General features: G+C 49.6%; 7 protein-coding genes across 7 annotated transcripts; 4 read left to right on the top strand and 3 right to left on the bottom strand.

The window, feature by feature from the left end:
* Positions 1-1,419: 1,419 nt before the first annotated feature.
* On the bottom strand, positions 1,420-1,977 carry VTN77DRAFT_5257 (uncharacterized protein; the record flags this gene model as incomplete). Its single annotated transcript, XM_069421406.1, has 1 exon — positions 1,420-1,977. The coding sequence occupies one exon, from the start codon at positions 1,975-1,977 to the stop codon at positions 1,420-1,422; it is 558 nt and encodes a 185-aa protein (XP_069277072.1).
* Positions 1,978-3,118: 1,141 nt separating this feature from the next.
* Positions 3,119-5,223, top strand: VTN77DRAFT_5258 (uncharacterized protein; the record flags this gene model as incomplete). Its single annotated transcript, XM_069421407.1, has 2 exons — positions 3,119-4,036; positions 4,090-5,223. 2 exons carry the CDS (start codon positions 3,119-3,121, stop codon positions 5,221-5,223), a joined length of 2,052 nt encoding a protein of 683 aa, XP_069277073.1.
* Positions 5,224-8,074: 2,851 nt separating this feature from the next.
* Positions 8,075-11,464, bottom strand: VTN77DRAFT_5259 (uncharacterized protein; the record flags this gene model as incomplete). Its single annotated transcript, XM_069421408.1, has 5 exons — positions 8,075-8,764; positions 8,819-10,614; positions 10,696-10,839; positions 10,898-11,207; positions 11,279-11,464. The coding sequence occupies 5 exons, from the start codon at positions 11,462-11,464 to the stop codon at positions 8,075-8,077; spliced, it is 3,126 nt and encodes a 1,041-aa protein (XP_069277074.1).
* An 891-nt stretch (positions 11,465-12,355) lies between these two features.
* Positions 12,356-12,982, top strand: VTN77DRAFT_5260 (uncharacterized protein; the record flags this gene model as incomplete). The annotated part of the gene is made up of 3 exons (XM_069421410.1): positions 12,356-12,376; positions 12,444-12,883; positions 12,961-12,982. 3 exons carry the CDS (start codon positions 12,356-12,358, stop codon positions 12,980-12,982), a joined length of 483 nt encoding a protein of 160 aa, XP_069277075.1.
* A 1,206-nt stretch (positions 12,983-14,188) lies between these two features.
* Positions 14,189-15,070, top strand: VTN77DRAFT_5261 (uncharacterized protein; the record flags this gene model as incomplete). Its single annotated transcript, XM_069421411.1, has 2 exons — positions 14,189-14,760; positions 14,827-15,070. 2 exons carry the CDS (start codon positions 14,189-14,191, stop codon positions 15,068-15,070), a joined length of 816 nt encoding a protein of 271 aa, XP_069277076.1.
* A 1,201-nt stretch (positions 15,071-16,271) lies between these two features.
* On the bottom strand, positions 16,272-16,662 carry VTN77DRAFT_5262 (uncharacterized protein; the record flags this gene model as incomplete). The annotated part of the gene is made up of 3 exons (XM_069421412.1): positions 16,272-16,317; positions 16,394-16,455; positions 16,519-16,662. The coding sequence occupies 3 exons, from the start codon at positions 16,660-16,662 to the stop codon at positions 16,272-16,274; spliced, it is 252 nt and encodes an 83-aa protein (XP_069277077.1).
* Positions 16,663-19,325: 2,663 nt separating this feature from the next.
* On the top strand, positions 19,326-20,033 carry VTN77DRAFT_5263 (uncharacterized protein; the record flags this gene model as incomplete). The annotated part of the gene is made up of 1 exon (XM_069421413.1): positions 19,326-20,033. One exon carries the CDS (start codon positions 19,326-19,328, stop codon positions 20,031-20,033), a length of 708 nt encoding a protein of 235 aa, XP_069277078.1.
* Positions 20,034-20,523: the final 490 nt, after the last annotated feature.

Genomic DNA, 20,523 nt, shown 5'->3' on the forward strand with positions numbered 1-20,523 from the left:
GAACACCCCTCGTCACGACGAGACTGGTAGGAGTTCGATATCGATAGGCCTTAGTTCTCGTCATTGTCCAATATGCGTGAAGAACAAGAAGGGATTCAGACGAGAAGCCCTGCAGATGGTATAAGACAGGTAGAGGTGGGTTTGCAGGGTCTGCGTCGATGACGCTACGATAACGCTGCAGCCTGATTGTGAGGAAATCATGACAGCCACATTCAAAAGGTTCGATAGCCTCATCGTCTTCGATGAGAATGCTATGGCAGTGACAAGCTTCTTTGTTCTCGCTAACCGTATAACTACATGCTGAACTTGGATTGAAATGTCCGAATATGTCATCAATCAGTGCAGAAGTGAAAGAAACCACCCTACGACGGGCCAGTTGTATCAGAGAGAATGAAGCGTACATATGTTAATATGTTACTAGTGCCTTCGACTGACATGCCAGAAAATTTGGGATACAATTCTCATGATATTTCTTGTGCCAAAGTCTAAATGCGTACCACTACCCCCAGGATGGGTCTGTTCAGCTAATTGATCCATTGAAACTTGTCAAAGGTGACTCTGTTCAGCAACTCTTTGCTCTCGGGACCAATGTGCGTCCACCTGCAGGGTCTTCAGCATGCACAGTCCATCCAGATCTCGAAAGAACAGAGACGGGAATGAATAGAAGAAGGAACTTACGTCTTCAAGGTGATTATAACCCAACAACCACGGGCTCAGCTCCGGGTCTCGCCAGACCAGAGGATCTCCAGGCGGCGTCGGGTTCATGCGCATGATTCGATCCCGTTCTTCCTGCTCGGGACCGTCAGGGAGATGGTAGAGATATTGTTGTCTGTCGGACTCAAATGTCAGCATGGTTAAAGAAAATGATGGCGAGAAAATGACCGCTGGCAAGAGAAGGGTTCATACCGATTCCCCCGTTCGACAATCCGGGATGTTCTCTTCTTGCGACATGCTTCATACACGGTGAGGGCGAATTTAAGATCTGATTTCTTTTGAATGCGCGCCAGGCATTCACCTAGTACTGCTCCGTCTTCGAGTGACATTCCGGCACTAGAGTATGTTAGATCCATGCCCCTGCAGGCAAATGCTTTACCATTAATTTTGATTCTTGGCTGGGTTCAACGTACCCAGAAGCAAGATATGGCAGTGTTGCATGCACCGCATCACCTAGCATGGTGAACGTGCCTGAAGGATGATTCCATCGTGGGAGTTCGTGGCGGATGCAGAGCTTCCACTTCTGTACTGAATTGCAATGCTTCAGTACTTTGCCAATTCTGTTTGAGGCATCCATTAGCCATCGCTCATGTCTTTGGTGCGAAGACTAAGTGGATGACCCGCCTCGGATCCCAATCTGCAAATAATTGTCTCATTTCCTGGACGTTTCCTTCCACTGTTCTTGCCCCGCCATCCGGTATGTCATCAGGTACGAGGAGGACCACTGCAAGAGTCGCTAGTTAATTTACCATCGGACAGAAAAGGGGGGTTCTTGACGATCTCACTGTTTAAGTACGTGCGATTCCTCAGCAGATAACAAACGGCATGGGCGCCAGGCCCCATCCAGTAGTTCACTTCCGTCTCTTCCAGCATCTTCTGCACATCCTCATCCAGCTGAATCTGTCGCAGGTCGAGAAGAACTCGGTACGCCAGATCTCCTGTCGGCATGGGAGGGTCTGCTCGGTTGAGAAAACATTCGCGAGTGCGACTGACAATGCCGTCGGCTCCTACCACCAAATCCGCCATATAACGCTTTCCGTTGGCCAGGATCACAGTGACCTGAGCAGGGCCAGGGTTGGCTTGGTGGTATTCAACGTTGACGACTCGACTGTTGGTGTGGACCTTTGCGCCTAGTTCCACGGCCCGGCGGTAGAGGCAGTTGTGCAGATCTGCGCGATGGAAGTCCCAGAAAGGAGAACCGTAACGGTTCGCCGATTCGATGAAATCCAGAGAGCTGATGTGATCCCCTTTCCAGCCGATCATGTTGCACCGTCGGGGAGTTGAGGCATACTTGGAGCAGAGCTCTTCGAGACCCCAGTGACGAAGGAGGCGTGAGGCATTAGGCAGGATTTGGATGCCAGCTCCAATCTAGACATGAAAATAAGCTTGGCGTATCGTTATTTATGAGAGGGTATCGTACCTCACCTAGCTCATGGGCTGCCTCCAGGACCGTGACGCGGTGACCGGCCAGGAGGATCGAGATGGCAGCGCCTAGCCCGCCCAAACCAGCACCAACAATTATTACCTAGATCGGACAGCGGATTGTTGATACTTCTGAAGATCGACGAGAGGGACGATAAACGCATACCTGAAGCTGCTCCGCCATTATTCAACACTTTCAGGAAGTTCCAGACGCCGTGTCAGTCTATATGATCACTAGTGTTTCAGGACTCCAGCTATCTAATCTTGCCCAGGAATGTCCATCTGCTCTACTTTGCAGGAACAAAGAATCAGGATTCAATAGAATAGCCACTTGTCCCAGGATTTAAATTCACATTTTTAGGATTACTGACACATTATCTGCCTCTTTAAAGGACAAGGAGATCATCTGCTTTGCGGGGACGAACAAAAGCTCGCAGACCCCTGCAACGCAGGAATGGGGGGTGTCCAAGAATGGGGGCGATAGATAAACTTGTACTGTACAGCACAAATAAGCTTGATAAGCACGAGATAGTATATATTATTTATCGACTGCTGTCTTTTGCATTGGAGAAAATATTTGATTAATAGAACACTTGTGCTCCGTAATCTACGACAAGACTTGCCATGGTAATCTTGGATGTTTTTCTTAAGCTGCGAACTATCCATCGACCGATATGCTGCGCAGATAGATAGTTCTGTCCTGAGCGCAATGGATCTGGCTGGACCAGGTCTACTCTTGAGGGCTTGGAAATCAACCATTGTCATTTTCTCCAGGCATAATAGTAGCCATAAGATTGCAGATAATTAGAATTCATCCATCGCGAGTAGTCTTCTACTTGAACTGGACGAGGGTTATCTTCCCGGGCGGTCGTATTCTGCCACTGATGTCATGTGTAATTTTCCCCGCGGGGCATCTTCAGCTGCCATACACTATACTCCTGACAATCAAAGCCAGATTCCGCTCGAATCTTAGGCCAAAACCATGGCCGACGAAGAGGATCCCTTGGTCAAGGCACTTCCTCCAGCCACCGACTACCTGACCTACCTGACTCTGCTGGAGTACCAGTTGACCCCCGCGCGATTGCCGACTCTCCACCGATTATTGCAAGATGAGACCCTTACTACGAACATTGGATGGGACCTTGTTCAGCTCCTGCTTCCTATGCTTCCACAGTCTCAGGAATGCCTTCAGGATGTTGCGCGGCTGGGGAATCCCCGCGAAGTCATCTTACGAGTGTCTGATGCGCTGATGAAACTGGAGCCTCAGGAGGAGGAGGAAGAAGAGGAGGAGGAATCACAAGATGCGAAAACATTGGAGGAAAAGGTCGGGGATATTGACATTAACAAAGAATCAGCAGACGGAAAGAGACCAGTTCCGCGCCATGTGCTTCAATTCAACTGCCTCGTCGCAATGCTCTCGGTGCTTCACGCGCGCATCAAAACCAAATATCCCAGCCGATTCATTGCTACGTCGCTGCAAGCCGCATTGGAGGCCTATACCTCGATGCCGACGAATGAGACGACCACTGCCTTCTTGGAATTCCTCCGAGACCTGTCGCCAACGAAACGACCGGCTTTACCACCCCGTGGAAGCAGTCAGTCATCTGTCGTTCGAGTCTCGGAGGCTTCTGCTCCTGACCCTGAAGCGGAGACTCAATCTACATCGTCTAATGACCAGGTGCTCGTGCGGAAGCTTCTCCAGTTTGGCCTCATCGAGGTGTTGAAGTCGTACATGTTGAGTGTCGCCAGCCCGACCGAGTCGGGAATGTCCTTAGCGTTGCGATTGCAAGAAAAGCTCCGCCCTGAAGAAGCCCGAACGACGACAGGCTTATCCAAGACCCACATTCACGCAGCTACGGAGCACCTGAAGGAAAGAGATATGATTATTGGAAAGATTACGGTATGGCCAAGATGGTAACTGTCATTTGTGCTGTGCTGATTGATGACCGTAAGGCACTATCCCGAGATTTCGGTCTGAATGACGGAGAATTGCTTCGGATTGTGTCCGCACCTGCTGAGAAGCAGCCACCTCCTTTAGATTTTGAAGAACTCCCAAAGTCACCAGAGGGGATTCCGCTGGAAAGGCACGGTTCTCTATTGCTATTAGCAGCTCGGTTTTCGACGACCGTCCTCTTCTCAGGACAAGAAAACGTCCGCATCCCGATATACCCGGACCTGGCGGTGATATTTTCCAATTTCATCGACGCTCACAGCGGTGCAGCGCTGGAGCAGCCCCAGGCTCTGCAGGACGCCCTGCTCGCCCTGACGGTGATCTCTATCCGCGAGCAAATCGAGGAGCCGGTCGATGATCGGCAGTATGAAGACTTTGTATTGGCCCTCACGGCCTGCAGTTCCCGTCAGAGCTACAACAGTCTGCGGAGGATCCCGTCGACGGTTGTTCGCAGTCATCCGTCGCAGATTGCTCGTTTCAAACTGATAAGGAAAGTGTTGGAGAGCGAGGATTTACTATATGCCAGGGAGAGCGCGATCGGATGGCTGAAAGACGAAATTCTGGCGACGCAGGTTGAAGCTGAAAAAGATACTGCTACTGTGTCTACCAACATCTTCGTCGATCCACATTACTTCTCCGTTCTTTTCCCGCTACTGTTCAACTCCACGGAACTTTCATCTCTGGACCCGTCATCGTCCAGCATCGTCGTGTCATGGGTGCGGTTCTCGCAGCTTCTCGCGACACCAATCCACGCAGCCCTGAGTCTGTACTACATCCTCCTATCATCTCCGCAACTATGCAAGCAGCTCGAACTAGGAAAGACCCTCCGTTCCTTCCAGACCAAATTCCTCGCACCGCTCAAGTCCCTCTGCCGCACATTCGAAGAGGACCTCACCGAGAACGGCGGCGCGGGGCAGATCGAGGCCGCCGTGGGCGAAGACACGTGCCGGATGGGCATGGCCCGCTCCGTCGGGCTTTTGTATCATGTGATTGAGCAGATAGAGGAGCGCGTAGCTGAGGTTTTTGATCATGATCATGACGACGAAGGAGTCGTCAAGGGAGAGGAACAGACAGCAGAGGACATGGCCAAGGTCGCTGAGATTCGGTCGAAGACCGCACCTGCACCAGCTAGCTGAGTGAGATTGAACCGGTTATCAACTGAGATGGAGCAAGACTGCGAGGATGATATACCCTTGGGTTGGTTGGGTTGGGCATGCTGAAATACTTGTGTTTCTGTTTCTGTTTCTGTTACAATAAATATGTACTACGCTGTAGGTACCTAGGTAGGTAGGTTGGTCGGGGAGCTGGTTCTTCCCGACAAGACAACAGAACGTTCAAGAAATGAGATGAGATGACATGACATGAAGGTACCGGTGAAATTTTTTTTCTTATCCAGCAATGACATAACTAGTCAGGGTCGGCTACTGAGTCAGTAGTAGTGAGGACTTCTTCCTTGTCTTCCTAAAATGTCTACATAAAATAGTACCTACCTATAATAATACATAGGATTATGTTATGTAGGCTGTAGCTGATATAACCTTGAAAGTGGCTGTTTCGTTTCGTTTGTTGTCCATCATTATCATCATTATCATCATAGTCCTCGATTATCATCAATTATTGATTATTGTCATAGTCGTCGTCGTTGCCGTCACATGGTCGTCTGCAAGCGAGCTCCATTAACTGACTCGTGATCGGCCTAGACAAGCAGGAAAGCTTGGTCGGTTCGGTCCATTAGTACTGTACATACCTATGTAGGTAGTTAGGTACTTGAATTACAAGCCTTGAAGACAAAACAAAAAAAAAGGCAAAGAAAAGGAAGAGGAAGAAAAAAAAATTAACATGCTGACGGGCAGTTCGGATTGAGAGCTTAGGAGAACACTTCCTGAGTGAGAGTGAAAACCAGCCCAGCTGTTCTGAAGGAGGTAAATAAATGAAATAAGTGGTAGATAGATAGATAGAAAATACATGAGAGAAGTGTACAGGAGAGAATGCCAATGTCCTAGACAGACGCAAGGTAATTGCCGGTATCATACATATGTGCATGTATCTGTACGTAAAGCAAAAGATCGAATCAAATAAAGTCGAGATCAAATCAAATAGAGACAAGATACAACATTATTAGATCGATAGAATTGCACAACAAAAGAAATTGAAACCAGTCGGCCAGCCCAGCCCAGCGCTGGTCCAGTCAGTCCACGCGCGCACAAGCAACTCGGGTTCCAGTCCATTGTCGCAACTTGCAAGGCCACCCATCAAAGGAGTAAAGTAAGTTATGTAGCCAGGTGTGTGTCGCGTTTGAAAACCCGCTTTCTTTCTTTCTCACATGATGACGCATCCATGCATGGCATGGACTATACCACGCAAGTTAGCTGATTTCATCCCCGAAGAGAGAGAGAAAGACATAGAAGATATCCATAGGAAAGGAAAGGGGTCAGGTCAGTATGACATGAGGCTTGAGCGACTTACAGTTCATAGAAGCGGAAGCAGGAGCAATGGACTCGAGCTCGCGGGGAGGATCCATCTTTGTCTTTGTCTTGTCTTGTCTGGTAAAGAGAAGTTGCGATGAAGAGAGGCAATATTGTGTGAGGGATCCGAGTTTGTTTTGGTTTTTCTCACTGGTCAGGGAGACGATATGTCAGTACTGTACAGTAGATACTTCGACGGAATCGGGAATCGGGATCTCATTGAGTGAACATGAGGCAGGAAAGAACGACACAAAGAAAGTAGGACGTTCGTGTGGACTGTACCTTGGAAGGCTGCGTGCTTGCTTGCTTTGTCCTTCTTCTCAGAAGAAAGAAGAGAGCAAGAGCAGAGAAGTTGTTGATGAGAGTGTTTTTGTGTGTTTTGCCTGTTTCGTCTGGAAGAAAGAGAGATGGGAGAACGGATGAATGGATGAAAGGATGAGAGAGAGAAAGAGAAAGAGGAAAGATTCCACATCTAGCAGATGTTTATCTCCTTGGACAGGACGAAAAGAGCAGTGAAAGATGGATTGGGTATCATGTCATGATGAATCCGCTGAGTTCAATATACGTTTCCAAAGGATAATATTAATATTGCCTTCGAAATCCCCACAATGGAGATAATATAATACTGATGTGACTGCGTAGATAATATCAAGTTCTACTCTTTCATCAAGTGGAGGCTTTCTTTCTTTCATTGATATATACGAGTAGTGACGAAAACGAGAGAGTGACGGAAACAAGAGAGTGACGACGACTCGATTCACGGAAACGAGAGAGAGTGACGACGACTCGATTCACGGAAACGAGAGAGTGACGACGACTCAATTCACGTATCTTCTGGGGTGAAGAAAGACTTCGTATTGTTCTTTGCTGGTAGTATTGTTCTTTGGCTTTGAATGTTGTAGTCTAGAGCGACCTTAGGCCCTTCCCGTCTTGGTCTGAAATGAAGTAGGGTAGTTTGGGTTATGTAAGCGCAAGACAAAAAAAGGCAGGACTTTGTGTAAGCACAACTTCTGGATTAACGAATTGAGTGAAATTTTGCCTCGATACAATGACCCCTAGATAGGTCGAGTGTACTAGACTCGCATTATCTTTGTCTTGTTGCGCTGCGTAGGTTCAACCGAATTAGGTAGAGTGACCCTGCTCTCGGTTAGCAACAGAGTCAATCCACGTTTCTCAACTCGAGAATACAGCACAGCCATTGAAACACCTAAATTCCTTCCAAGATCATAGCCATGGATGGCATCAAGTCTATGTACTTTGAAGAAAGCAAATATCATATACATGCATTCAGAAAACCCTACATGTCGCTAGATTCAAGAACATTCTTGCCCACACCGGGAGGGCCTGCAATTTCCAAATCCACGCAATTCATTGCTGCTCTGACAGAAAAAATCAAAATATTTGTACCAAAGTATTTGTAAACCAACATCTTCGCGTCATATCATCCAAAAGGCGACTCATTCGACGCATATTCAAGAAAGATTCCGTATATCCAAGACAATTCCCTATATCCAACAGATCTTCAAGTGTAAATCTCCTCAGTGAAGCTGTTCAAGGTCAGCCCCTCCTTGGCAATATCCTCCTCGATCAGGAACATCAGAGGCATCTCCACCAGCGTCCCCTTGACCTTGCTCAGCAATTCCTTCACCTGTCTCACTCCTTCAGGTCCGGGCGGGAAGTCGTCGCGAACGACGTGACCCCATTCGTATTTCGCGGGTCTGTTTTGGCCTTGTTCTTTGCGGTCCGCCGCCTTGTCAGCGTTGCGGAAGTAGTATTCATAAAACTCCTTGTAGGCCGTCCAGTTCCGCACGTTGTCGTCAGGGACCGCGTGGAAGACCTGCCGGAAGACTTCGGTGTTGGTCCGCGCGCGCGAATTCCACAGACTCTGGAACGTGTCAGATAGGGGATCGGCCACCACCTGGCTTTCCGGCGAGTCCAAGTCATACTCATTCGGGATTCCAACCGGTTCGCAATTGGCATCTGGTCGCTGGTAGTCCTGCGGTTTGAGAAGACCCAGATGCTTGCGGAACAGTTGCCGACGGAGCGACGTCGCAAATCGACTTGCTGTCCAGGGTTTGCCATCCATGACGGATTCAACGGGGGTAGGATCCTCGATGATAACGGCAATCTCAGAGTCGTGATACCCAAGCTGAGACCGGTCGTTCAGGTTGGCGGATCCACAGATAACAACCCGGTCATCCGCAATGAGCACCTACAACGACATGTCAGTGAATTCGAAGCATACATTTCTTAGGGTTAGGCCTACCTTGGAGTGGACATAAAGCTCTTCGCTGACAAAGGCGTCAATTTCAGGAATATCGCTGTCCCAGGGGACGTTTCGAATATCTTCTCCCCCAAGCATGTAACACTCACTGACGCTGTCCCATCGACTGGTCGTCGAGGAACGAGCCGGCACCTGTTGCGCGGCCTGCTGGTATTGTTGGTACGGGGCGGCCGTTTCGAATGCCTGCGCCGGAGCACCTGGACCGTAGCCACCGTACCCGACCTCAGCAACGTCGTGATACTTACGAGCGTCCTCGTAATTGACGCCGCTGGCCTTTTCAGCTTGCAGCATCGCGCGATTCACGTTGATTCGGTCATAATTGCGCAGATTATAGAACCTGATATAGTCCATCGGGTTGTACCCTTCCTTGGCGATGAGCTCCATTATACTGTAGCCGCCTCGGTTGATGGAGTTGTACTGGTACTTCATGATTGCCCGAGTACCTAGACTAGAGTCGTCTCTTAGGTCACCGGCGAAGGCAGGAACGGAGGGAATCACGACGATGATCTTATATTTCTGGCCGGCTCGAGCAGCACGCAGGATACGCTCGACGATCGCAGCACCAATCTTGTTTTTCACAGGCTTCTGCTCATCGGATGTCGCGGTGATGAAGAATTGGTTCTCAATGTAGACAAAGTGCTGACTATCCCGGATAGCAGCTGCGTAAGCATCCGCAATGGAATGCTCAGTTGGGACTCCATGACTCCACTTGGAACAGCTCCGCACGATCTGACACCACGCACCCCCATGGGAGTGGTGACGGCCATGACCACCAAGATAGCGGTCTTGATAATGATGCACTTGCCCGGCAAGTTGACTGCGAAGAGCATTGCCAAATCCTGAGATACCTTCCTTCAGACGCTGAGTCTCCTCTCTTAGGCCTCGTTCACTATCGCCGTATTCGTAGGTACCACCTTCAAGTTCTCGCGTCTGCGAGTGATGGTACTCCTGAGTTGGCGGAGGCGGGAAATACGGAGCTTGCGACGGGGTTGAACCGTATTGCGCTGGATTATATGGCGGGGGATTCAAATATGGGCCTTCGTGAGACTGGTGGGCTGGATAGCCGGTACTCTGCGGCGGGGGATAGTTTGGAGCGTGGTGGGCGTGGGCAGGTTGCTGCTGCTGCTGCTGCTGCCGCTGCTCGGGAAGAACGTTACCAGGCTGGCCGGCAGAAGAACTTGGACGGCCGTGGAGGGCCAGTTTATAATAGCGCGGGTCCTTTCGTGAGTAATACTTGGTGTCGTATATGAAATTCCAGCGTTCCACAAAGTGTCTCCGCAGATCCTCTACCACAGGACCATGCAAGCTAACGGAGATGTCAGACCACCCCATGCGGGAGGTGACTTTGCGGTCCAGTTGATTCTTTTCCCAGTGAGCGACATCCTGGAAGTCGAGCACCCGAGCGTTGTTGTAGTCCTGTCCTGGGAATACAATCTCGTTGAGATCGCCTGGGTGGACATCAGCGATGGCATGCTGGTTGGTGTCCCAGCGTCCAAAGCAAAGATCAAGGCCTCCCATGAAGGCAATTTTGCCGTCTATCAGGCACAGTTTCTCATGGTGTGCCCAGTACAGGATCGTCTCATCGCTCATACCGTATAATCCCTTGAGCGCATCGGCGGAGAGTGTGGCAATTCCGGCAGTACTCAAGGTCAGGTTCTGCAGAGAATCCTCGATCGAAACCTTCAGTTCTTCCGTATCAGGCAGATGGTCCGGATGGCGGAATACTGCAATATTTGGATGGAGCTCCTCTAGATGATGTTTGGTATGCGCCGATGATACTGTAGAATATCAGCAAGATGTCATCCTTGCAGCAGACATGGACAACAGAGTCCCCCAGAGAGGTAGGGGTATAAACTTACAGGTCAATGCCTGAGTCACCTCTTTGTAGACAATGATATTGACTTTCACCCCACGCTGAGCAGCAGCTTGAAGCATACGGTCCAGACGGTACTGTTCATTCTTCGCCGGCGGTCGCCGGAGATAGAGCTCTGGAGAGAGCCACCCTTGAGCGTGGTCAGGAACCGTATCTACACAATAGAGCATAACATAGGTAATACTTACAGTCTAGGATCCAGATCGACTCTCGAGCGTGCTCCAGCGCTTTGGAAACAGCGTACATGTAATTAAACCCGTCCACGTACCATTTCACATCGTTGCCCGCCCTCCGTGGTGCAAAGCTCCCAAAGCGGTTCTGACCGTGCGTGTCCGCTCCAGATTGAGCATAGGCCTGAGGATCGAGGGTGTTTCCAATACGCTGGGCCACTTCTGAGCCAATGTCCGAGACTACATCTTGGATCTTGTCTAGGAGACTGGACAGCTTATCCTGTTTCGGAGGCTTTTCTTGAAATGGGGGGTTCGGAGTCTGCTGAGCCTGCGAAAGATAACGTTTCCCATCAGTTATTTGAGCGACGACAAGTTTAATTTGCTAAGCAGGCCTCTTACCGAATAGCCACCACTTTGGCCAGATTGCTGGCCCTGGTTGTGGCTCTCATGGCCATGGTGCTTGCCCCGCAGCAGGTTGAAGGCGTCTTCAATAATTCCTCGAGAACTATCCCCCGTACCACCCCGTTCGCTCTCTTCATAGCCAGGGTAACGGCCATAGGCCAACGGGTCTTCCCTTTCAGACATACTCCAAGGCAAGGTTTAGACGTTTGTACGACAGTAGACAAACACCGCACTGCGGGGTTCTAGAAATGAATACAACACGACGCTTCGAAGGACTCAGCACAGAAAGATCAAAAGATCAGGAAGCTCGCAGCAACCAGGGCTCTTCCTCTCTCTGCTGGAATTGACGGCAGCAATTATTGCCCTGCTGTTCTTAAGTTTGCTGTCATTTCGGGAGATGGGCAGCCAGCTCTTGACTGCCCCGCTTACTACTGTTTCAGCTGCACCCGGTCTGTCGCGACCCCGCCATCATCCACAACTGGAATTGTCATTTCATCATTTCACCAATCCTGGTTATCAGAGGGCCCGCCTGGACGGAAGGGACGTGTGGCTGTGCGGCCACCACAGCGGGGTCCATCATACGCGTGATGGCGCGACTCGTGAGAGAGATGCATTCCGTGCACAGGAGCGTGGCGCAGGGTGGTTAGGCGTGTACCTACCTAGGTAGGTATCTTCTAAGTAAAGAATGTACCTAGGTGCTCGACAAGCTGCCCGATGATACTCGGTATTCTGTGTCTTCGGCCCGACCCTTCCGGCCCATGAGCCGTACTACATGTCGACTCGTGAGGGGCCGTGTTAACTATCCCCGCAGACCTCTGAGAGGCTTCCCAAACCCCGCGCCGTACCCAGAACCATGGCCGTAAGCAGACCTCTGGGAGTGGCATCTTCCCCTCGATGGGTGGAACCAGGAATTGGAGAACCTTGAGGGTGTAGAAATTATATAAGGATGACATCGTTGCCGAATTAGAAGCTCGTATTCCGTACAAATCATTAATTACGCTGTCTCCCAAATTGCCCCTTCTGTTGGAAACCTATCTTATCGCCAGACCGTAGCTTATCGGAAATTCGACCATTATGTCTATCGCAACTCTTGACGTGGGTTTCTCCATTGTTATTCATTCTTGGACCGAGGCGTGCAATCTAATCGTGAACTCCCATGTAGGCAAACCAACACCCATATCTTCCAGCGGCCTCGCAGACGCTGTTCAACGCCAAAGCGAGCAAGAAGCTCACCTTCGAAGACATCGCCAAGCACATTGGTCGGAACGAGGTTGCTACGGCCGCCATCTTCTACGGCCAGGCCAAGGCTTCCCCGGAAGATATCCAGAAGCTCGCCACCCTTCTGCACATCCCGGTCGAGCAGCTCGAGCGGGAGCTCAGCGGGTTTCCTGATCGGGGCCGCTCGGTGGAGATGCCCCCGAAGGAGCCGCTGATTTACCGGTTGTATGAGATTGTCCAGAATTATGGGTACGCGTACAAGGCGGTTCTCAACGAGAAGTTTGGCGACGGCATCATGAGCGCGATTTCGTTCTCGACCAAGGTGGAGAAGGAGACTGACAAAGATGGGAACGACTGGGCGGTTATCACTCTGCGGGGTAAATGGTAAGCATGATTATTCATCTATGGATATTTTCCTCAAGTCAAGCGAGAGACTGGAAGGTTGCTGACCTTTCATCCAGGCTTCCCTATTCCAGATTCTAGATTCTTCGCGTCTGGGTTGAACAATTGAGCAGACGAAGCAGCATGATGAGCAGTGAATGACGTGATTTCGCCTGTCGTGGTCTTCTTGTGATTATGAATAGGAAATACTGACTCGAAACGACGAGGATGGATGAGCTCGTCTGTATAGTAAGAGTGATAAAGAAACTGAGACTGAAATAGATGTTGATATGTCAATTAAATGAATGCATGGCGGTCATCTTTCGATATCAAACAGTATCGAGGCTACTCCCGGATGTCAAATCTCTCTGTCGTCGACTGATAATCTGCCCAGGTAGGATCAACAAGGTCGGGATACCTACCTACCCAAGTAGGTAGAGTGGCTCCGGCAAGATCCTCGAAACATCAGCATTGGCCCATCGAACTCCAGAGACAGCGTCTTGATTATGTGTGTCTGTCTTGCAGACTTACCCTGGGATAACAGGAGGCACGTCTTATTTGGGCCGTTGCATACTTTGCCCTGCGTTGCCTGGCCTTCAGCGTGTCTGCCATCTACTTAATTCACACCTCATCACTCCACAGCACCATCACACGTCTCTCATTCCCTCTCATTCCCTTGTCAGGAACTCTCTGATATCTCTGACCTGTCTCCATCCTGTCACTCTTCATCCTCTTCATCAGGGAAGCCTCTCTTCCCACTAAACTCTACTTTCTCTCTTACACCTGTTGTCAGAAGCTTCAAGCACGTGCTGCTTGTTCCGTCACTGCACCTATCAACAAGGCTAGCAACAGGGCGTCAACATGGCAGAAACAGTCCATGACCGTGTGGCATGCACGTATGAAGACTGCCGCTTTCACTTCAACTCCGAGAAGGAGATGAAGCGGCACAAGGCCTCTGAGCATGACTACTGCTCTCGATGTGATGAAGACTTCGAGAATGAGGAATGTCTCCTCATCCACAAGATCAAGAGCACCAAGCACATTGTCTGCCCGCTGTGTGGCGGCGAATTCCGCAGCGAAGGAGGCCGAGATCTCCATATCCGTCAGGTAGGAACCTGTTTATTTCGTTGAGCTAGCCTTGAGAGGATACAGGGCTCACAGTTACAGTCTCATCCAACTGAGCAGAAGATAACATGTCCTGGCGAAGGTTGCAGAAAGGTCTTCACCCGTGCAGCCGCTTTCATCTGGCACATCGAGCACAGAGACTGTGAAGGCATCAGCGAGGAGCGTCTCGTCCATCAACGCGCGATGAAGACCATGGTTTCGAATGCTCTGAAGGATCAAACCGGGTTCCCAACGCCTCCGACCATCGATAACAGCAGCGGCATCCGCGCCATCCAGATGGAGCTCCAGAGCAGGGAGGCCATGATGAACCAGCCTACGCGCGGGGATGACGAGGTCAAGTCGACTACCTCAAACACGCTGTCCTTGAAGCATTGGCCGCGACTGGGTGAGAAGAGTCTCCCAGAGAAATCCGAACCTGAGACAGAGTACGAGCCGAGCGATTTGATGACTTTCACCCAGCTGTCTGCTCTACCCAAGACCAACTCGACGACGATCGACACGGAGAATCGTCAACCTGCGCAGTTCACCGCAATGAACCTGGTCAGCAGCCAGTTCTCTGAAGTGCAGGGCCCTATGTCGAGCGATCGTTTCTTCGGCCAGGAACCCATCCAGTTTTACCGCGCGTACGACCCCAATTGGGACCCGAACAAGCATCTCAACTCGCATACTGGCATGTACGAGTGCTGCGACGGGCAGTTTGAAGACGTCAAGCGTCTGGCGGAACATCTGATTCTGCACATGGGGAGAAACTTCAAGTAAGACATTTCCCTTACTACTCTCTTTCTCACGTCGAAGCAAAGTATTAACGGATTTGACTGCAGATGCCCCTGCTGTCGTCGCAAGTTCAAGAGCAACGCCGCCCTAGTCGCCCATTGCGAAACAAGCACCCGCTGCCCGGGCCTCCGAAGCAACAAATACGCGCAGACCCTCGACGAAGTCAGCGGAGGCTTCGTCCAGGCTGTCGGGTATCACGAAGACGGCACGCCCAAGTTTGAGGCGGGAAATGTTGACCAGGCTGCGAAGAATCCTGTCATTGGAGCTGATCTGAACAAGCTTGGATGGTAGAAGCAGGACCAAGCCGGTCTGATTTCAAGGATTGATTGTTTCCATTTCATCTCTTAGACGACAATGATTCTTTTTTCTTTTTCAAGGCAAGATTGGAGAGAGCCCAGATACCATCGAATCGAGACTTGTTCTTCTTCTTGAGAGGTCAAGCGCGATGACACCATTTCCCCCTTTCGTTCTATTTTTTTTTCCCCTTCTGCTTCAGCCTTCCCCACACATCTGCACAGACAGCACGTTTCTGCCCTGCCCTGCACGTTCGATTGATCGATCGATCGGATCGAAAAACAGGTGCGGGGCTCCAGAAATGTCATCATCACCAACCAATGATTTACCCAAGACGGAGTACGTACCTGGATCGATGAGTTCCATCCCATGCCAGAGCTATGCTAGCTATCTGCACAAGCCCCGTTACAGCTTACGTCAGGCCAAGTCTAAAATTGACGTTGACGTGTGGAGGATGGATGGATCCATGGATCTACAGATAATCGTGACGGGACAACCATCAACAGCCGTTATCGTCAGCTACCCCCTGATCCTGCCTCTCAAGTCTTGAGAAAAAAGTGTCTTCCATTCTCCAGTCGCTTGTTTGCTTGCTTGCTTTTGCTTTGTTTTGCTTTTCCTTTTTTTTTTCCCCCGAGTTGAAATTCAATCGACAAAAAATGGCTTGCTTTTATCGTGCATGGGACAGTGACTACGGGAGCAAAGCAGCTAGCAGATGCCAGAAGGGTAATTCTACAAAAACAAAGGCCTGTATGTACAGAGTACGTAGCCTACAATCGAACCATCATCTAGTTACGCCAGCTAGAAAACCAGAAATTTTTTTTAAAAGGTTCTACCACAGAAACCCAGGAAAAAGTCATCAGAGAAAGAAATTCATTAACCCCGATGACTACCTAGCAAGTCAAAAGGTCATGTTAATAAATCGACCCGCAGCGTAAACTTAACTAGAGAAGCATGATTGGAAGTACAAGCATAATCGTAAAGAACATCCGGTGGAGAGAGGCTGGGACCCTCCCATCCATCCATCAACATTTTTCACCATATCAGAAGGTATAAGAAAGAAATTCATCAAAAGGTATCAGGTATCTCTTTTCGTTGGCAAATAATCATCCATCATCCATCGTCCGTCACCCGTCATCCGTAATCATTCAAGATGAGGGAGGATGATGGGGAAAAGTTCGTGCTGAATTGGCTAACTCGTCTAACAGCATTCCTCGCAGCACTCGAAGCAGAGCAGACCGGCGCAACTGTTGAAAGATCCAAGAGTCAGTGACAAGTCACAAAAATATATCTCTATCAAGGGAGTTAGGATAGAGGACGTACACTCCGCAGCAAACCTCGCCGGCCTCACCGCCACCACGCAGCTTCATGGGCTCCTGAGAAGCCTGTATTTGATGTCAGTATTCAGTGGGAACGAAAGGGGGAAATTATGGCAAGGTGAGTCGTACAGGCTGCTCAGTCACAACCTCCTGGTTGCCAGCGTAGTTGGTGGGCTGCTCCATGGTCATGGTGTTGGGGTTCCAGGTCTGCTGGGGAGCAGACTCCTCCTTGGAGGAGGACTTGAAGAAGCCGAAGATGCCGTTCTCGAACATTTTGTTGGAGTTTGTCTGATGGCAGGAAGTGGATTGATTAGGTTGATGTATGTATGGAGTAGCTGGAGTAGCTGGTGTAGCTCGTCTGGGGTAATGGAGGAGACAGTTGTGGCAAGCTGAGGAGAAAGGGGAGAGACCTGGGCTGAGCTGGGCAATTTAAAGCAGGAGGAGCCAGGGAGTCATCCATCAATCAGCGCTCAGCCACATCAGACTGTGACTGTCCCCTGAGCCATTTTCCATTAACTAATAGCTCTGAGAGCTAGATACGTATGGTCAATGGTCAATCACTACGAAGTCTTACTGGCGACTGGCTGGTCCACCGTGGCGGTGGGAGATAACGTGGAGTCTTTGTTGGCTGGGCTGGTACCTGTACTCTGTACGGTTACCCAGCCACGCTGCCCGGCCCCATATCATCGATCCCAGCCAGAAGATAACTGCCCATGCCAGCTGAAAAATGATAATCTCGGCGTTACATGCGTCAGACGCTGCGACACGGATCCTCTGCTGGCTCAGTGGCTGCGGTGGATGCATGATGACGATCGTGCAGTGAAACCCCCACGGTGAGTCTCTGGCAGGACCGCCTAATTAAAAAAGCTGCCGCCGGCTAACTTTGTTGACAAGTTATCAAGTCGCCGACCCACGGCTCACATCCAACCGCATGTTCCGACCGCCCGATGCTAGTCAGGCTGGTCCACGGTCAGGGCTGTTTCATCTGGTCTGTTGCAACTGGGCGTGACAGAGTACGGAGTACGAAGCATTCTTCTACAGTACAATCAAGGAGAAGAAGATGGGCTACAATCAAGGCAGCAACATTCCCTTTTCCTCCCACCGAACGAAAGACAGACCTGCTAATCAATACGGAGTCCCTTCATAGAAGACAAAAGAATTGCGACCTGCAAATTAGGTCACTGCTATTTATATAGTCACCCACCGGTGGCTTTTTCGGACCCACAAAATGAGACCGCGCCGCCACTATGCGTCAGCGTCACCACTGGTGCTTGCACAGCCAAGTCCCAGTTTCCGATCACAGTGATACGATAATCGTGAAGAGAATTATGGAGCCGGAGCAGTAAGGCTGAAATATGGGGAGTCCGGAGGGCACGTACGGAGTACGTACGGAGCATGTTCTCCGTCTTCGTAACGGCTCGAAAAGAAATTGCAAACGGTGCCGTCCGGAACTGCCGTTTATCCGTTATCAATCTCATCAATTGATCAATAATCAATTAATTGTGAAGGCCGCCTTAGTGCCTGCCTAGGATCAAGTGAAGTGATTAATTGCAATGATGATCATGATGATGATAATAATATCTGTCGATCACACGGGTTAGAGTCAGGACTCGTCAGTGTCGTCACTTAGGAGGTCAAGGCTCGAGCTCAGCTAAGCTTTCCCCAGCTACGGAGTACGGAATACGGAGTGTTCCGTAGAGTGACTGTGCAGTCTGTGTAGGGATGCATAGTGTAATTTCAATTTCATGAAAAAAGGCTCTTTTTTGCCATATTATTGGCTAGAAAATGTCTCTGATGACTAATCACTGGTAATTTCTTTTTTCAAGGAAAATGACCTGAAATTCAATGTAATTACATTTCAAGCCAAAAATTGAAAATTCTCCATCCCTAAGTCTGTGATTGCAGATCTAACTGATTTGGAGAGGGAAATACCTAAAGGTGCACATCCAATGCGGGATTATCCAACGTCCGAAAAAAGCCCGAACTCGAAGAGAAAAGAAAAAGACATCGAGGCACGGTGGAATATTAATGATCAACTAATTGAAACAACAAAAGAAAGAGCGAGAGAGAGGATATATCTCGACAGGCCAGAGAGATGAAAGCCTACTCACGGCACAGTACGGAGTTCACACAATTCGTCTCTTCGGGTGTTCTAGCTTATCGAGAGAGACGCCGGTTCCTACCTAGGTACCTAACTCAGTACGAACCACCCAATTGCTATCTGAGATTACCCGCTGTACGGAGTACGGAGTACGAAGTTCTCTCTGTTACCGAGTATTAGGTACCTAGGTAGTAGGTAGGATTGAATCTAGCGTACGGAGTACTCCGTACAACAAAGCCAAGAAGACCAATCCCTTTGACTGTCAAAACGCCAAGTATTATTGCCAAGTAAATGTTACATATGCGCATGTGCATGTGCCTTTTCAGCTGAGTCTGGCTGCAGGATACGTAACCAACGTCGAGACTCTAACCCCGTTATCGGAGTACTACACGGCTTTGGGTGGATGCCAAGGAGTCTAGAAGTACATCACACTATGCACTGGTACCTGGGTAAGGAATGAAGTCGAGTAAGTAAATACGCACGTGGATGCAAAAACAAATATTCCCAGAAAACAAAAGAAGACTGGCTGAATTGACAGGATAGGATAGAATCATATCACAGTCGAGTGTGTTGGATGAATATCCGTCGGTCAGCTGACCAAACCGCACATGTGGCCTTTCACGCCTTCCGTAAATTTATCTACAGTATCACGACCAGAAAGAAGCTGCCAAGATATCCGATATCATTTCTAACGAATTGAAGAATGAAACCTATATAACAGCAGCCATTGGATAATTCTATTTTCTCTTTAATACAGATAACCCTTTTTGATCAGATCGAATAGCCGAAACTCAAACGAAAAGAAGCAAGAAGCAAGTCCCTCAATTAACCGACGATGGCATCCTCCTCACCAAGTACAAGTCCTCAAGACAACGACAAATACAGTCCGGCCAACATCAACGCCGCCCGCGCAGCAGACTACATCCGCTTCAAGCGCTACGCCGCATGGACCTTCATCGTCGCGTCGCCGATCCTCATCGCCCTGCCCCCACGGAAACTCGACCTGTACACCGTCGCGCTGTCGAGCGCCTTCGTCGTTTCCGCAAACCACCTCTACCGGGAACGGCATGATGGGCGGGGGATCCTCGATGATCTGGGGATGCGGTTCGCATCATCGAGTCAAAAGGCGCAGAGTGCTTCTTCTTCTATTCTGAGCAGCCTCCCCAGCGAGCGGGCGCAGGAGATCCAGGCGAAACTGCGCGCGGCGCGGGACGCACAGATCCGCGAGGCGAGCAGCGGCAGCGGCAGCGTCAGCGAGGAGGTGTTAGCGAAGCTGAAAGCGCGACAGCAGCAGGAGCGGTCCCTCGGAGAGCGGATATGGATGGGCAACGAGACGGAAGGGTGGAAGGAGCGACGACTCAGAGAGGAGCAGAAGGCGCTGGAGGAGGGGAAGGGGTATGGCGATCTTATCCTGGATCATATTTGGGAGGTGTGGAATTGGGGGAAGACGACGCCATCGACAGATTCATCATCATCGACAGCGGATTCAACGACAACGACAGCAACAACGAATAAGGGCGATAAAGATTCCGGAGGGAAATAGAATGGAATAGAGAACAAGAGAACAGTGATGATGAAAATCTCGGCTTTTTTTCGACAATTGCATATGCATATCAATCGGGGAATGGTTACGTCGGTTATGTATCCCTTATTTACTAATTTACTTGTATATTATTATTATTTATTCTTTATAGATTAGAAAGAACCGTGTACGATATACTTTCGATTAATTGATTGCGTCCCAATGGATTCTTTACGGGACTCCTATTAGGTTGGGAAATGTCGACGAAAACGATATATAAAAACGATTGGTGTTTCGACTTGAACTATTTTTCTAGAACTCCTAGTATGACGTGAAGAAAGAACGATAATTTATTAGGAAAAAGACGAAGAAAAATGAGAAACGCAAAAAAAATCAGAGTGAGCTGATCAGCTTTCCATCTCCTTCCTGGTGAGATCACTACCACCTAGGACTAGGACTCCTACATAGGCGCTGACAGATGTTAAGGGAGTAGGAAAGGTAAAAAAAAAAA

Source organism: Rasamsonia byssochlamydoides, assembly GCF_041956645.1.
Source record: "Rasamsonia byssochlamydoides strain NRRL 3658 unplaced genomic scaffold VTN77scaffold_38, whole genome shotgun sequence".
Lineage (NCBI taxonomy): Eukaryota > Fungi > Ascomycota > Eurotiomycetes > Eurotiales > Trichocomaceae > Rasamsonia > Rasamsonia byssochlamydoides.